The sequence below is a fragment of the Myotis yumanensis genome, unplaced genomic scaffold (assembly GCF_028538775.1).
Source record: "Myotis yumanensis isolate MYYU_CA2020_CCGP unplaced genomic scaffold, mMyoYum1.0.hap1 SCAF_12, whole genome shotgun sequence".
NCBI lineage: Eukaryota > Metazoa > Chordata > Mammalia > Chiroptera > Vespertilionidae > Myotis > Myotis yumanensis.
In genome coordinates, this window is record NW_027223763.1 from 43,260,453 (window position 1) to 43,278,284 (window position 17,832).

The 17,832-nt window shown below is 45.4% G+C and overlaps 1 protein-coding gene across 5 annotated transcripts in view; it reads left to right on the forward strand.

The window, feature by feature from the left end:
* Positions 1 to 17,832, forward strand: part of APBA1 (amyloid beta precursor protein binding family A member 1) — a 198,042-nt gene that overhangs the window by 154,969 nt on the left and 25,241 nt on the right. For 4 of the 5 annotated variants that reach the window (XM_070431528.1, XM_070431527.1, XM_070431525.1 and 1 more), the window contains exons 3-5: positions 4,326 to 4,421; positions 8,817 to 8,856; positions 13,141 to 13,286. In XM_070431528.1, the coding sequence (XP_070287629.1) occupies positions 4,326 to 4,421; positions 8,817 to 8,856; positions 13,141 to 13,286 (282 nt within the window). The remainder of the gene's footprint in view (positions 1 to 4,325; positions 4,422 to 8,816; positions 8,857 to 13,140; positions 13,287 to 17,832) is intronic. The other variant, XM_070431529.1, reaches the window with a different exon arrangement.

The window sequence follows — 17,832 nt, forward strand, 5'->3', positions numbered from 1 at the left end:
GACAGCGTAGGGGTGCTGTAGCAGAAAGGGCTTACCATTGACCATTTAAAAATAAGGAAAGGGTGGTGGCTGATCTGCATTCTGTACAAGTCAGAAAACATGGCAAAGCTGCAGACTACATTGAAGTCATTTATTCATTGAAGTCATAAATGTTTGCTGAGTGCCTACTGTTTATGCGACCGAGGCTAGGCACTTGAATTACAGTGATGAATAAGACAATATCCCTGTCAAAGAGTTCTTGTTACTTTGTTTCTTCTGTTTCTTTGTTACTAATGTTGTGGCCCCACCCCATAACAAAGAAACAGAATTTCCGGAGGATGAGGCCCAGAAATCAGGATTTTTAAAAGATTCCCAGGTGATTCTGATGTGCAGCTAAGGTTGAGAACCACTGCTCTAGATGGAAGTAATGAACTGCACTTGCAAATAGGAGACATGAATGAGCTCATCTGTGTGCCGAAGGCTGGAGCATTGAGTGTCTGAGGGGCTGTGGGCCCTGATGGAGGTGTGGGGCCCGTGAGAACTTCAGGGAGGGCAGTGCCCACCACGGTTGCCTTTGTGCCTCTTCTCCAGGTACTGTGATGGGCGCCCAGGGGTCTGACCTGCTCCCCCAACCCCGCGTACTGTTTGGATAAGCTGTCCACTCAAATCACCCTGAGATGATCTAGTGCACGACGTTGCAAAGAACCCATTTTTATTTTTTTTAAAATATTTTTATTGATTTCAGAGAAGAAGGGAGAGGGGAAAGATAGAAACACCAATGATGAGAGAGAATCATTGATCGGCTGCCTCCTGCACGCCTCCAACCAGGGATCGAGCTTGCAACCCAGGTATGTGCCCTTGACTAGAATTGAACCCAGGATCCTGCAGTCTGCAGGTGGAGGCTCTATCCACTGAGCCAAACCGGCTAGGGCATGAACCCATTTTTAGAAGATTTGCAACAGAAAATAGTCAAAGAGATAGGACTGTGGGACTCTTTGGGAGGGTTGCCGTGTTTTTAATGAAGGTGACACACTGCCTTTCAAACCAAGTAATTAAAGAAAAACCAGCTGCACTGGCTTTCCCAGGGACTACTAGACCCTTAAAATTCTTGTGACAGAGGAAAGTGCTTGGGGGGAAATAGAGACACATAAATATCTAAGGAAGCCCTTCAAATTTGAAAAATTGGGAAATTTTAAAGGCATTAAATTCTTATGAAGACTTTACTACATTAATTTCGAGTAGGCTAAACATAGAGCTAACTCAGCAAGTACCCACCAGCTCTCCTGGGTGCCGAGTGAAAAATGCTGTGTTCCTTTTTAAAGGCACGCAAGGCTGTTTTCTTGCACCCCGTGCCTCAGGGCCTGGTGTGCTTTATGTCTGCTGTTTCCCTTGGCTTTTCTGCACGGCAGCTGCTTTCTGCATGTGAATGTTTTAGAGACTCAGTGGTCCTCACCTCCCTGCTCAGAATCAGGAACATGGGCTCATGGGAAATAAATCCACGTCTCCTAGCAATAGGCTGGGACCATACAACATCTCAGTGTGAAGAATTCTGCATTTCATCGCATCCTCTTTCAACCCATTTGGTGCCTCTGTGTTTCTTGCAATTCAGACTTTTGGGAAAAGATTTCGTATTTTTATGATTTCCCATACTGCTTGCTCACCGAGGTCCCTCTTATTTTTTAATGTGTCCCCTTCCCGCCTCAACACCACTGCTTTGTGGGACATTCTTGCTTTTCACACAGAGGTATTTTACTGCTGTCTGCGCCTCGGCTTCCCCCAGGGAGCCAGTGCCATGATATTGGGTGAGATTCAAGCAACCATTGCTTCCTTTTCCCAGGACTTACCTCCCCTGTCCACATCCCCACGGTTCCTCAGAGGATAGATGTTGTGTGCGTTCCGTTTTATGTCCTCTATCAAACATCACCAACAAACTGTGAAGCAGAGCATTCTTGCTCTCAGAGGACCATCGCTACAGAATTCATAAGCATCTGTGGCTCACCTGGAGATTCCCTTCATCTCCCAAGGTTTCGGGAGCAGACAGAAAGGTTCAAGGATCGGCTAGGGAGGAACTTCAGAGCCTGGGTTAGTCCCGTTCCTGCTTGCTTGCTTCGGTCATTTATTCAGCACGTATGTATGGAGCACGTGCTGTGTGTCAGGCACTGGCCTGGCGCTTCAGGCTTCCAGGAAGGTCTGCCTGTGTCAGGAGGCCGAGCCCGTCACCTGAGGCCGTCACACACTGATGGGGGCCATGCTGCCTGATCCTGTTTTCAAGTCTTATTTTGTTCATTAAAGATTTTTAAAAATTTTAAATCATTGTTGACATAGAATATTATCTTAGTTTCGGTGTCTAACGTAACGATGCAACATGTATATGCTTTCCAAAGTGATCACCACAGTAAGTCTAGTAACCATCTGTAATCATACATAGTTCTTCCAATATTACTGATGACACTCCCTGTGCTGTACACTCTATCCCAGTGACTTATTTTATAAATGAAAGTTTGTATTTCTTAATCCCCTTTCCCTTTTCCACCCGTCACCCTACCTTCCTCCCCTCTGGCAACCATCAGTTTGTTCTCTATCTGTGAGTTTGTTTCTGTTCCATTTTGTTTGTTCATTTGTTTTGTTTTTTAGACTTCACATATAAGTGAAATCATATATATGGTATTTGTCTTTGTCTGACATTTCATTTAGCTTCATACCCTCTAGGCTCATTAATTTTATCACAAATACCAACATTTCATTCTTTTTTATGGCTGAGTATCATATTATTGTGTGTATGTATATGTATGTGTATATATATGTGTATGTGTATGTATATGTATGTGTATATGTGTGTGTATATGTATATGTGTGTATATGTATATGTATGTGTATTTGTGTGTATGTGTATCTGTATGTGTATGTGTATGTGTATGTGTATGTGTATATGTATGTGTATATGTATGTGTATATGTATGTGTATGTGTATATGTATATGTGTGTATATGTATGTGTATATGTATATGTATGTGTATATGTATATGTATGTGTATGTGTATCTGTATGTGTATCTGTATATGTATATGTATGTGTATGTGTATATGTATATGTATGTGTATGTGTATCTGTATATGTATATGTATGTGTATATGTATATGTCTGTGTATCTGTATGTGTATCTGTATCTGTATATGTATGTGTATGTGTATATTTATATGTGTGTATATGTATGTGTATGTGTATATGTGTGTATATGTATATGTGTGTATATGTATGTGTATGTGTATATGTGTGTATATGTATGTGTATCTGTGTGTGTATGTGTATCTGTATATGTATGTGTATATGTATATGTGTATGTGTATATGTATGTGTATGTGTATGTGTATATGTATGTGTATATGTATGTGTATGTGTATATGTGTGTATATGTATGTGTATCTGTGTGTATGTGTATCTGTATATGTATGTGTATATGTATATGTGTATGTGTATATGTATGTGTATGTGTATATGTGTGTATATGTATGTGTATCTGTGTGTGTATGTGTATCTGTATATGTATATGTATGTGTATGTGTATATGTATCACATCGTCTTGAGCCACTCATCCATAGATGACACTTAGTTGCTGCCACACCTTGGCTACTATAGTCAGTGCTGCAGTGAACATGGGGGTGCAGATATCTTTTTGAATTCATGTTGTTGTTTTTTTCCTTTGGATAAATACTAGAAGTGGAATTGCTTTAAATATATCACTTAACAGAATGTTTGGACTTTTCTAAGGACAGCCAAGATAATGCTGTTTGGATGCTGAAATTTCTCTGAATTTTCAGTGGTTTAAGTCACAAAAGATATTTGAAATCTGAACTGACTAGGAAAATACAGGTGGTGCAGTTTCCGGTCATCAAAGTCAATCCCAGCTGCCTCTTTAAAAATACATGCTCTAATTTTCCTTTTTTTCACTCAAATCTTCTTGAGCAGGTGATCTTCTCCGACGTTTAGTACCCAAAGTCTTCCTGTCCTTCAGTAAGAAAAAATTTTAAAGCACAAACGTGTGTGTATTGGCTTTTTCATCTAGAACTTTAAGTTTGCCTTTCAAATCTTGCAGTGTTTAATTAACACCTGGCCTGAAGGGGCTGGGGGAGCTGAGCTCTAAGGGCCCCTTTGAAAACATGGCAGGAATTTAAAGGAAAGCCAGCAAACCCAGGCCTGTTATATACATTTGGCACGTCCTTTCCAAGGCTTTCTCCCCACCGGAATGCTGGGTGGGTTGTGCGCAGCTGTCTCCCCCGTCCCTCCCTGCAGGCCGGGCGCTCCCCGCCCCTCGGGTTCTCACTGTGTTGTTCCCTTGCCTCTTCCAGTCTCCCTCTCCGGGCAGCTCCTCGCCCCTGGGCGCAGAGTCTTCAAGCACACCCCTTCATCCCAGTGACCCCGCGGAAGGCTCCGCCAACAAAGAGGTAGGGTGCCGCTTCCTTTCCAAAGCCTCCAGCCCTTTGTCCTCCATCCTGATCCTGGCCTGTGCCTTCTCCAGCCTCCCACAGAGCTTCTGTCCCCAGGGATCCTGGGGAGAAACTCTATGTTCTCCTCTCCAGTGTGGAATGGGGCTACCAGTTGGGTAGCCAGTAGCCACAGCTGTCTGTTTTCACTGAGAAATGAAATAAACTTGCTCCCCAGGCACACTAGCCATAGTTCAAGTGCTCAGTAGCCACATGTGACTAGTGGCCACCGTGTTGGACCGGGGAGATTGTGGGACGTTCCCACCAATGGACAGTGCTGGGCATCCGCGAGTCTCTGTGGCAGCATCCTCCCTCGTGGCGCACAGGCCTCGGGTACCGTGGGCTGACAGCACTCTGTGGTTTGGGTTGTGGGTTGATTTTTTAAAAAAATATCCCTTGATTTCCGGCCCAAGTGAAATCTCTTTCATGACGACAGCGTGACCACTTGTCCTGGTTTAGCTGCAATGGTTCCAGTTCACACGTGCTGTCCCACTGCTCACCTGGTGAGCACCCTTCTCACTCCCGAAAGCAGTGCCGTTCGGAGGCCCGGCCGCAGCCCCGGGAATGTTCCGCTCTGACCTGTCCTCCGGGGGGAGTCACCAGCCATGTGTGACTAGCAAGCCCTTGACACATGGCTGGTGGGGCTGAGGACCTGACTTTGTCATTTTATTCCGTTTCAGTGAACTCACATAGCCATGTGCGGTGAGGGGCTCCTGGACACTGCAACCTCTAGTGTCCCTTTAGACAATAAATCATACTGTCGCCTGCTGAGGGAGGCCAAACGGAGCTCTGGTGGGGAACATGTAAGCAAGACGAGGTTGCTTGCTCCCACTGAGGTTCCTAGGGCTAAAAGAGCAGGTGTTTCCCTGAGGGGCGTCACTGCCTTCCCCAGCACCATCTTCTTTTGACACCCAGCTGACTGCCACCCCCACCTCCTGGGAAGCCAGCATCAGGTGAATACTGGCCTGCGTCACAGTCTGTGTGTGGGCCCAGCTGGCTCTAACTATAGAGGCTGCCTCGTCCGCACCGAGGGTATGCATTAGGGAGGTTAAACCACAGAATGAATGGTTGTTTCCCTTTCCCTCCTCTTGCTATAATTTTATGTTAAATTTTAACGTGAGTGGCAGATCACTTCCAAAGGGAGCCTTAGTTGAAATTTACCTTTAAAGTATCATCAAATACATATGCATTTTCCATTAAATAGTCATTCAGGGGAGAAGTATATTTTTTTATTAATCTGTTCATATAAACAGGGGTGGGAACCTTTTTTTTTTTACTGCCAGGGGCCATTTGGATATTTATAACATCATTTGAAGGCCATACAAAATTATCAACTTAAAAATTAGCTGCTATATTTGGTCAAACACTTAATTAACTCACCCCTAATGCCCTGGCAGGGCCAGACCAAATGATTTCACCAGCCTTATATGGCCCATGGGCTAGACGTTCCCCACCCCTGATATAAATCAAACAAACATTAGAATTTAGATTTGAAATATCTTTTGTCCTCCTCTGGTCTTGATCCTTAGCCCATAAGGCCTAAGGACTAAAGGGACAGTTTCTGCTGCCCCTACATCTCATAGCTTTGCCTTATATTTTATTCAGAGCACACGCAGAGGTGAGAACAAATGACAAAAAGGAAAGAGTGACAGTCACAATGCAAATAAAAACAGCATGAGCATTTACAGTGTTCAGGTACCAGGCCAAGCAATCACAGATAGCATCTCACTTAATCCTTAAAATAATTCCATGAGGCAGGACTTGTTGTCCTTTTGTGTTAGTTAAGGAAGCTGAGAGGTTGGATAATTTACCTGAGGTCCCGGGGTTCACAGCTGGTGGGACCAGATTTGAACCCAGGGTGCCTGTGGGCTCAGGCTCCTAACATCAGGATCTGCTGTCCTTGCGGGGAAAAGTGCTTGCAGGTTGCACACTGCATGGAAAGGTGGCTCGGATGCCATGATTCCAGTTGTCAGGCCTCCAGGCTCTGCACATGGTTAGTGTGGCCTGGAAAACCCCAGAGAGTTTGGCCTTTATCTTCTTGACTGTGGTTTTATTAATTTTTTGCATGTTAAGGATTAACTACTGTTCATCTCTGCCCCCATATGAGAAAATAAAGGGCTAATCAGACTTCTGAATAGTCAGTATTTGATTATTCATCAGCTAGAATAAGCAAGGCAAATTTGTTAGTTTCTCGGTTCCTATAGGACTTGGCACATGTTTCTACAGATCCTTAGGAATAATGATGAAAATGCTCTTTGTGTACCATAATTAGAGATTCTTTCATTTCACAAAACCCTTTTAAAAAAATTACTACCCCAGAGACTAAAGAAAGCCAGTCATGAGCTCATGAATAGAGAATAAGCAAATGTAGCAAATGCCCTCCATTGTGGCTCTAAATAAAACGGCAGTTTTTAGAGCTTTAGACTGAAGTCATTCTTCTGTAGTTTCTACTAAAATCTGGACACTGTCCTTGAGATTGGCATTCAGTAAAGTACCCTGAATAGCCCAAGAAAATCTGAATTGGCTTCTTGGAGCTACCTGGAGGCTTAAGCATTTTGATTAAACAAAATCAACCTTTATTACCTCCAGACCCTTAGCAGCTGAAGACAAGGACAGGGAGATGGTTGGGGAATAATAATTGGAAATCTTTGGCCCTTCTGAAGACGCCAGCTTCCATCTGCATGCCCCGAAGTTAAGGATTGTGTTTCTTTAAACCTCAGAAATAGACAGACGTGGCTGCTGGCACTCACCTGGGCCTGTCGTCTCACTTGGATAAATAGAAAGTAAAAGTAATGTAAAGCACTGTTGAACTTGGATTTCCCTTTCCTCCTGTCCCGATTCCTTGGCTCTCACTTGATATGCATTTTTCCATAAATGTGTTAGCAGCCAATAACCTTTTATTCCTGGTGGACTTGTGACTGTAGTCTCTTTAAAGGTGATCCTTTCTGAAACCAGAAACCCACCTTCTTTGGTGTGAGGAAGCATTTCATCCCAGTGGGCACATCAGCAGCAGATTGCTCTTCGCAGTGTATTGTGTGACTAGTGTTAAATTCTTGTCATTGTCCTGAATTGAGTTAGATCCCTAAAATTAAGTGTCTTCAATTGCCTGCAGTTTTCCACATAACAAATAACACTACTACTTTGTAGAATTTTGTGCAAATCAACTAATCATTCCTTTGCTGTTCCTGAAATCTTTCAAGTGAAGATCACTGTATACAGTCCCATGATATGGAATTGTTTCCCATGACATCCCAGCCCTCATGCAGGCCCTTCACCCTTCCAGCCCACCAGGCACCGCAAAGTATACCCTCAATTAAGTCAACCTGTTGAGCAACTATGCTCTACTAGACACCCTTTTCCTAAAATGTACATATTTAAAAGGTCACCTAACAACTGGTAGAGTCTTAGCAATGAAAACCTTTAGGTTTTCTGAGCTTAACCCTTGGCCATGCAAACCCTACTTTTCGCCCGTTTTAGGGACTCTTGCCTTTGACATTAGCTGTCCACTCTCCTGCAATGCCCACCTCATCCTGCCCCAGACAGATCAGGGATGAATTTCCTACTCTCGTGCCACTCAGAGTTCTCTCTAGGACATTCACTTATGCAAGGAACCAAAGGGTAAGTAACGCTCCCCTGAGAGCCAGCATTTACACTGCTGTCCAGTCAGGTTCTGGAAGGTTTCTGGTTGAAACAAGGGTGCTATTGGAAAACTGACCTTTGCTCCAAGTTGTCACCTAATATACAAAATTCCAAGGCCTTTAATTTACTCCTTTGTTTGTTGTGTGCTTATTTTAAAGTAACACATGATAATGACATATATAGTGAAATTTTTAGACTAAAATAAATCAGTAAGAGATGAAAGGAAGAGATAAAAACTCTAGCAAATGTTTTTAGCACAAGGAGAGATCCCTGCAGCAAAGACCTAACATGAAATAAAATTCTCCAAGGAAATTTTTAATTTCAGCATATAATGATGTTGGTTCTTTCATTAACCAGCAGTTCTTACTTAGAAGCCGAGATTCTTAAGAATACAAATCAAGCCCTTTTTATTGCGATTGTGGATTATAAATTTTGGTTTGTGGGATATTTTTTAAGCTGATAGACATCTGATTGTGGAATGTAGGATTTTCAAATTATCTAATTAATATATGAGTGGATGGTTCTGGAGTCTGGGTAACCTTTAATAAGAAATATGTGTGTTTATTTACACTTTACTTTCTGTAACCAAGAATGGTTGACAACTGGTTAATATCTGACACTGATGATGTATTTGTATTTTATGCTACATGGATGGTTGTATTAATGCATTTTTCATCATGCTTTGCCCTTTTTGAAACTTCTTTGTCTTAATTACAGTCAAGAAAAAGCTTGGCTTCATTCCCAACCTACGTTGAAGGTAAGAGCTAAAAGGAGATACTGAGCACTGAGTCATTCATGAATCTTTTAGCACTTGGGGCACTGGAAGCACTGGGCTGGAAGATGATAGTGGAGGAGAAAGCCCACAGAGCCAGTTAACGCACAGTCTTCACAGCCTTAGAATCTTAGACTAAAAGCACAGTAGCTGTGAGCCTCTCAGACCTCCTCCCTGCCTTTGCTGATTCTGTCCGTGGAACCTGAGCCAGGGGGTAGGGGCTTTGCCCAGCTTAGAAATGATCACATTGGATCTGAAACCCAAGTCTTCCCACCTCTATTCCAGTACACCTTACACCCACCAAGGGCTATTTGAGTGGGAATAAGCTTTAACCAACGGGGAGAAATTTTGTCCTCTTAAGAAAAAAACACAAAAACAAACCAAAAAACCTGCCTAATGATTCCCATCTCTTGCTTGGATGAGTTAGTAAAAGAAACGTTAAGGGCTTACTCTTTTCCAGGCGCTGTTCTAAGCACTTTCCATGTAATAACTCATTGAATCCTCACTCTGGTCTTGTGCAGGGGGTTTTATCGTTATCCCCGTGTTATGTATGAGGACTGAGGCATCGAAGGGGGGGCAACTTTCCCAAGATCACACCTTTAGCAAGTAGCAAAGCCAGGCTGTCAGCCAGCATCTGACTGCACAGTTCTCCCTATGCTCTCCGCAGGCTGCCACAGTGGTCGTGCGGTTATTCACTGCACAAGCGGCCTAGTAGGGCCCAAACTCTGCCCAGCCTGACCACCCCCAGGTTGAGGTCAGGCCACACAGAGTACCCATTTCTTATCCACACTAAGACACCCCAAGCGAGAGGTGACACCGACCTGTACCAGGAGGAGGGCGGGTGCTTTCTCGGGCAGGGTGGGTTGTCATTTCCTTGAGGGAGGGTTTTCTGGGGCCCGAGCATGCTCAGGCATCACTGTGGGGTCATGGCTGGTCTCTGGATCCTGCGAGTAAACAACCAGTGTGTCCTACTGCCTGGGCACGAAACCGCTCTGAACCTTCAGGTCTGAAGCCCAGAACGTGCTCCTGGGGTAGGGTCAGTGACTCAGGTCCCATTCCCAGGTAACCTGTAAGTTCTCTGTGCCGCTGTTGTCAAGCTCCACAATTCTAGGAGAGCAGCTTGGGGAGGGATAGGAAGTTTGGAAACTGCTTTCTTCTTCATCGCCTGTGCTCAGGCTTAGCATTAACATGAGGTGAGGAGATATATGTACACTGAGTGGCCAGGTTATTATGACCACCTGTCGTTTGTCGCCAAATTAGCTATAATATCGCGCTGAAGTTGCTAGAGGGCCAGACCATTATAAACGTCTGAATAGCACAACATACCTAAGTATCATTGCTGATCAAGTTCATCCTATCATGTTGATGGTGTATCCCAGTGGAGATGGCTTCTTCCAACAAGACAATGCGCCATGCCACGGTGCTCGTATTGTGCAGGAGTGGTTTCAAGAACATGAGGGAGACTTTACCTTGCTGAGGTGGCCCCCACAATCACCAGATCTCAATCCAATTGAGCATTTGTGGGACGAAGTTAAAAGAGCCATCAGGCAGCTGGTTCCACAACCATCAAATCTCACAGAACTGGACAGTGCTATTCATCAGGCATGGTGTCAGATTCCTCGCATCACCTTTCAGCATCTCGTGGAGTCAGTGCCCAGAATCACCGCAGTATTGAAGGCAAAAGGTGGCCCAACGAAGTACTGATGGGGTGGTCATAATAATCTGGCCACTCAGTGTATAGAGTGTGTGTGTGTGTGTGTGTGTGTGTGTATGTGTGTGTGTGTATATATGTGGTGTGCTTGCTCACCCCCAGAGCAACACAAAGGCATCACTGAAAAGAAAAACACATTCAAAAAAAACAAAATGAACCCTGTGATTCTTTGACGTAGGAACATTATAACTTTTGTTTTTTAATAACACACTAAGCCTAAAATGAACTTATGAAATTAGGGTGCTTTTTTTGCCGAGTATGATAGAGTGACAGTGGCATTTGATTATAATCAGTTTCCCTGGAGGATAAAAGGCATGAGATTATATCTGGAATGTATAATTTGTTTAGATCCAATGTTTCTGTCTCCTGGCTGCTTGACATTTACACAGTCATTTAAATATTATTTGGATTGCTCTTAAACACATCTGCATATTCACACTTACGAGGCCTCAAGAGGAAGCCTTTCAGTGAGTAGAGCTAAGACAGAGATGACTATAGTATGGCATTGGAAGTCCCATAGAGAGGTGGTTCATTTTTCTTTTTCTTTGACATTCGTTATTTTCACAAGTGAATATTTTTAAAAGTGACTATCCCAGATGAGATCTTTTTTCTCAGTGCCTCGTTGACAAAAGTGACTGTGTTTCAGGAACGTCGTACATCACAGGAGTTTGTCATGGAAGACTGATCATCATCTACATTTTACAAAACACAGTGTGGGTCCAAACTTGTCCTTACGTTATTTTAGTTAGACTCCTGCTTCCCTGCTGTACAACTCAACTGTATATTGTAAATAACCTGAATTCGTCCCACATCCATCCAAGTTTCAGGGTGAGGAGCATATGTTTGTTGAGAAGAATGGAAATTACCAGTATGGCTGGGTACCACCCAGTGTTTGCCTAGAAGTCTTTCCCAGAAAGATCGAGAATAAGACAAATAACAGGTTTCCTTATTTAATTACTACACAGACACTTTGTGAAGGCATTTCCTGAAACATTGTTAATTCCTTTGTTTCAACTACCACCTTGGTTTTAGAAAAAATGAATAGATTATTTTAGGTCTGCCCCCTGATAAGTAGCTTATCATGGGAAGTGGCTGTTTAAGCTCAAGATGAGCTTCATCTTGAAGGATAAAAATTAAAACCATCTCAGATTAGCTCTCCAAAGGGAAAGAGCAAATTGTTTCCATTTCAAGCTAGCTAATTTAAGACCTGGAGGTTTTAACTGTGGGTTACGATGTATATTTTAGTCTCCCCAAATACAGCCTTCAAGCCAAAGAAAATACATGTTTTCATTGCAGAATTAGAATGCCTTGTTAGTGCATCTGTTATAGAGTTTGTTATATATTAGTCCCAGACGTGTTTTAACTTCAAATAACGTTTATAGCAGATTATGGTTAGAGTCAGATACCTCCATTTTAATTATTTAAAACTAAGGTTGGGCCCTGACTGGTTTGGCTCAGTGGATAGAGCGCCGGCCTGCGGACTGAAAGGTCCCAGGTTCGATTCCGGTCAAGGGCATGTACCTTGGTTGCAGGCACATCCCCAGTAGGGGGTGTGCAGGAGGCAGCTGGTCGATGTTTCTCTCTCATCGATGTTTCTGACTCTCTATTTCTCTCCCTTCCTCTCTGTAAGAAATCAATAAAATATATTTAAAAAAAAAAAACTAAGCTTGGATTTTTTTTTCTAAAATATATTTTTATTGATTCCAGAGAGAGGAAAGGGAGAGGAAGCGAGAGAAACATCAATGATGAGAGAGAACCATTGATCGGCTGCCTTCTGCACACCCCCTACTGGGGATTGAGCCCACAACCCAGGCATGTGCCCTGATCAGGACTCGAACCCTGAGCTCCTGGTTCATGGGCCAATGCTTAACCACTGAGCAACACTGGCCGGGCTAAGGTTTGTATTAAAAAGCTGATCAATGATACAAATTCCCATGTTCCCTGGAACTGATCTGTATGCAGATGCAGGCCCGGAAATTATGGCCTATAAGGCAGCATGAGATGGCAGCTTCGGAGTAATGTTAGCTGCCTCCCAAAATTGGGGTTAGAGGCTATTACGGGAACCAAACATTCTGAAACAAATATCTCAATTTTTTTATTTATAAAATTTACTTCCCCATTATAGATAAAATGGAGAGGGGAGATATGAATCAGTAGCAAGTCAAGGAACTGCTTATTTATTGCATACCCCCTGGGTGACAGGTGCTGGCCAGACACAAGAGAGCCAAAGATGACATAGTCCTTGTCCCCAAAGAGCTCACAGTGTGACAGGAGAAACAATAGCCTTCATGAAACGTTTCATGTTCTGTATTTACATAAATCTGCACATCATTTCTCACAGTAAATGGTCTGGGTGAAGTAAGTGACTATAAGAAAAAATTATTCCCGTTATTTGAAGATGAGGGATGAGTGGAGGCAGATATGGGTCCCTTAGACTGCTCAGGGCCCTCAGGACCGGCCCCCTGGGCCAGAGGTGAGCAGTGGGGAGGGGTGTATGCAGGGGTTGGGCAGGCCCACCCCAGTGGTTTCACTCACCAAAGTGGCTCTGTGTGTTACAGTTCCCGGACCTTGTGACCCTGAAGACTTAATCGATGGAATCATTTTTGCTGCCAATTACCTTGGCTCTACCCAGCTGCTCTCCGACAAAACTCCCTCCAAAAACGTGCGCATGATGCAGGCCCAGGAAGCGGTGAGCAGGATCAAGGTGAGGGGGGCCGTGTGCTCCGCGGGGGCGGGGGGCAGCGGCGGGTACCTGAGCCGTCCGCAGTGGTCACCCCACACCTCACTGACTAGTCCTGAGGGTAGAGGAGAGTGGATTGGGGTGATGTTGCAGGCAGTGCTTACACATGTTCCTGCTACAGTTCTAAACAGAAAAAATGATTTCTGAAGTGGACTGCAGTCCTTCTATGGAAGCACTGTGTATTTGGGTTGTTCTTAATGGCCACTCTGGAGAAAAAGCATACATACGATCCTGAACTTTCAGAAGTTGACTTGACGAGGACAGATATCGTGCCGAGTGTTACCTCAAACATGAGGGTTCTATTCCTGTATTTCCACTGACAGGGTGGTTCAAACTAGGTCCTTTGCCTTGGAACCTGCTGGTCCTGCTCAAGCTCAATTGAACTGGTTTGCTACAAGGGAAGTGAACCCTTTGATCAGATCTAGCCTGGCCAGCCTGAGCAAGTCTGAGCAAGGCCAGCCCCGTTTAAACTCGTCTGAGTCCGTCATAACCTGCTTGCATCTGTTCCACCGAGATGGACAAGGAGCGAGCCTGTGTTGTTCAGGAAGAACCACTTCCATCTGGTTTAAATCGTTCACAACCGGTTTGAACCAGCCAGACTGGTGTGAGCCCATGGAAACACAGAGCTCTCGAATCTCCATCCCGAGGCCAGACACACCCCAGGTCTACGGAGACACTTACTGTGTCTTCACATCACTCCAGTGTCCTCAGGGGCCGCCCGCACCCAGAGCCGCTGGGCAGCCATGCTGGCGCCACAGGGAGGACCTCCCTGTGGACACCAGAACCAGGCATGTCAAGCAAGAGGGAATAGGTTAGGGCGCTCCAGGGTTGGTTGTATCCAGTTCCAACTGGTCAAAATCAATTCTCACCTCAAGGAGCCATTAAAGTTTTTATATCTTCCTGCTCACACACTCACAAGTCTCACCCTGGTGTTGGTGTGACAGCGTGGAATGAGAAAGCATGGGGAGAAGGCAAGCGCTGAGAGTCCTTGATTCTCACTTAAGGACAAAATACTTCTTGAGCATCCGGGTGTTCAAGGCTGTTCGGGGCGCCGGAGGGAGGGAAATGGCGATTTAGACAGTGAGCGCCTGACCCTCAAACTCTGCAGCACAAATGAGAAATGAACTGAGTCAGCGAAGTGGCCCTGCCCTTAGGTATCCATTGTTGTAGAGGAAACCCTTGCTGCAGCTTTGGATAATATTACGTGGGTTTTGGGAATTGGGATGTATAAACAAGAGAGTAGTTTACAGTAGCCCAATGTCAAAGTCACTGACAGTTTCCCCCGTGTGTCAGGGACCGACTTCACCACTTCGTCTGGGCAGCCCAAACCTTGTCTGTGTCCTAGAGACGCTGCGACCACCAGGCCCACTTCCGAGGTTTCCTTTTTTTCTCCCATAATCAGCCTTTCCAGGATGATTGACAGTAGGAAGGTCCACTGCCTTCAAAGGAAGTCCCACCTCCTACCCACAGAGGTGCCTCTTGCCCCAGGATTCCCAGCAGGACAGCTCCATGAAAACGTGTCTGCCTGACCTTCAGACCTTCATGGTCTTTCAGACTCAGTAATTCTATCAGTAGAACATCGGGTTCCTGTTGAGCTGCCCAGCCAAGCCTGGTCTGATTTCTTTCCACTGTCACCCCTTCTCATAGAGGGGTGACATCAATACTGCCAGATCCTCCCACAGTTCTTCATCTAGGATCTCCCAGGCACAGCCTTCAAAGCAAGAACACAGAGCTCTCTGAGAGAACATGCTGTGTCTCAGGCTTATTTCACCCAGAGCAGTGAACTTGGAAAACTAAATCTTCAGGGTCATAGTTCTGACTCCTCGTGTCCCACAGTCACCAGGCACAGCATGTTATGATTTTGTTGAATTAACACTTGTTAAGTAGAGCCCTGGGGTGCCAGATGGTGAGCAGAAGACCACAAGAGAAATTAAAATCGAGGAGTTATTGCTCACAGGTCCTGGAGGAAGGCCTAGAGGGGCCGTGCAGGGAGGTCACGGCAAGGAGAGGCGGAGAGGGAGAGAGGAACATGCCTGGGGCACGACCTGGGAGGTGAGGTGCTTGGGGTTCCTGAGCTAGGATGAGATTGGTCAATTCACACCAAAGGAGTCAGGATTCGGTCAGCTCCTCAGGGGTCTTATCTAAGGGGACAGACGGGGAGGGCCCTGGAGGTGAGGAAGACTGTTGATCAAGGGCTGTTGGGGGAGTCATGTTAGGAGCTGACTTTTGCTCGCACCCGTGTGGGCTGTTATTATCTAAGGAATGTGCCTGCATGAGGGGACTAGTGTCCTTTCAAAGTCACTACAGACTGCTTGGCAAAACAAAAGAGATGCTGAAGCAGCAGGACCACCGAGTAGCTAAGCTCTCAATACAACACTTAGTTCCCCAGCCTAACAGTGCTGCCAGCTTCCGGGGGTCGATGGGAGTGCAGAGGCCTGGTGCGCCTTGCTCAGTGGTTCCAGACAGACAGGGACCACCTCCCACAGGGGCGTTGGAGATGGGCGGGGCACTTGGATTGCCGCTGTGTCTGGGGCATTCTACTGGCTCTCATGGGTCAGAGGCAGAGATGCTTGATGCCCTGCGGTGTCCAGGATGGGGCCACACGCCAAAGGTGCATCTCCTCCAAAACGCCAGCATGCCTCCCCCAGCACTCCCTGTCGGGGAACACTCCCAGGGCCCACTCAGCGAAACTTCCAGAACAAAGCCGCAGTCCATCCCCGAACGAGTACCAAAGACCCCTGAGACCGAAAGCTGTGTGTTGCTTTGAGATTAGTTTTTTCCTGGGTTCTGTCCATCAAAGTTTAAAACCTATGAAGGGTCGGGTTTCATTCTGGGCACGTTGTTTATTGGCCTCCTGGACTGATAGTCCTTGACTCCTACAGATAGGGTTTCTGTCTTTCCACTGTGAGACAGACATCGTACTCGATGACCTGGAGGGGGAGCAGGCACAGGCACATCTCACAGACATAAAGCAAGGCCCAGGGTAGACTGCGGCATCCGGTACCAGATCCCACCCAGCGCCACACCTACTATGAACCACCGACGCACCTCGTTTTATTGCACTTTGCTTCAGGTTTCACTGTTCATTTGCACAAAAAGTTAGGTGGCTTTGTCCAACGGAACAATCAGGATAGAGGCTGTCTGGTTATAAATCTACTTTAGACCTGCCTAGAGTAGCGTAGGCATCTAAAGGACATACATTTATTTCTCCAGCAAGTGACTCTAGTGTGAGGAATTCATCCCAGAGGGGTGAGGGTCGATGGTTACATTTCATGTATAGGTATCACTTCACAGTGTGCTGCTGTGCCTCTGAAGCAGTGGTTCTCAACCTTCTGGCCCTATAAGTACAGTTCCTCATGTTGTGACCCAGCCATAAAATTATTTTCGTTGCTACTTCATAACTGTAATGTTGCTACTGTTATGAATCGTCATGTAAATATCTGATATGCAGGATGGTCTTAGGTGACCCCTGTGAAAGGGTCGTTCGACCGCCAGAGGGGTCGCGACCCACAGGTTGAGAACCGTTGCTCTGAAGGAACTGTTGCCTCTCGTTTGTATTGTCTGCTCTGTGTTTCTTCTACATCCATTTAAATGCCCATCGGATTGCTTGCCTTTGCACCAAGCCTGACTCTTTCTCAGATTGTAAGTGGAGACGATTGCGTTCAGACCCGTAGTTTGTTTCTGCACCCTGCGGAAAGTTACTCTGTGGGGGGCATGCCCTGCGCTGCCCTCACGTGCCCAGGAGACACTCTGTCTAAGGGAGGTGGCGCCATGCTTTCTCCTAAAGAGAGGCTGACGTTTTACTAGGCTACTTTTAGAGAAACAGAGAGCAGAGCGAGGCTGCAGATTTTACAGTGTCTATCCAGGAAGGAAGGGGAGGAAGGAGAGCTCTGTGGATTTTTTTGGAAACCTATTTAGCAATATCCTCACCACGAACTGGTGAGTAATTTCGGCCTTGGTGCTCTCCCCTAAACAGAGGCAGAGGAGTTCCATCCTCTGGTTTCCAGCTCCTCCTTCCTCCCTTCCTCCCAGGGGAATCCCGTTGCCCCCTCTCTTTCCTCTGCCCATGTTCTCTCTTTGACCTGATGGATGTTTGTTGAGCGAATACTGGACCTGAAGTGTAGGCTCCCATTTTGAAACAGTTTTAATTTCTGACTGTTCATCGATTGTGGTGTCTGTCACTCACCTAGCACCAACTGTATACCAGCATTGAATATTGCTACTGGATTTACACCTGGAGACATAAGAATTACAGTTTTCTTAATTTAACAAAGAATTTACAGATGTATTTGCCAATGGGGAGAGAATTTGGAATTGTGGCTTAGTCGGGAATTTCCTACTTAATGTGAAGAGAGAACAGAGGAAGTTGGCTAAAAAGCAAACTGTTCCAATGCAGACCCCTGTGGTAGACTCGTAGGAGATAAAGTCAACCAAGATCCAGTCCTCGGCCCAGGGAAACGTGCAGTCTAAAGGGAGTAAAGAAGAGTGTCACAGTAACAACAATGCCAGG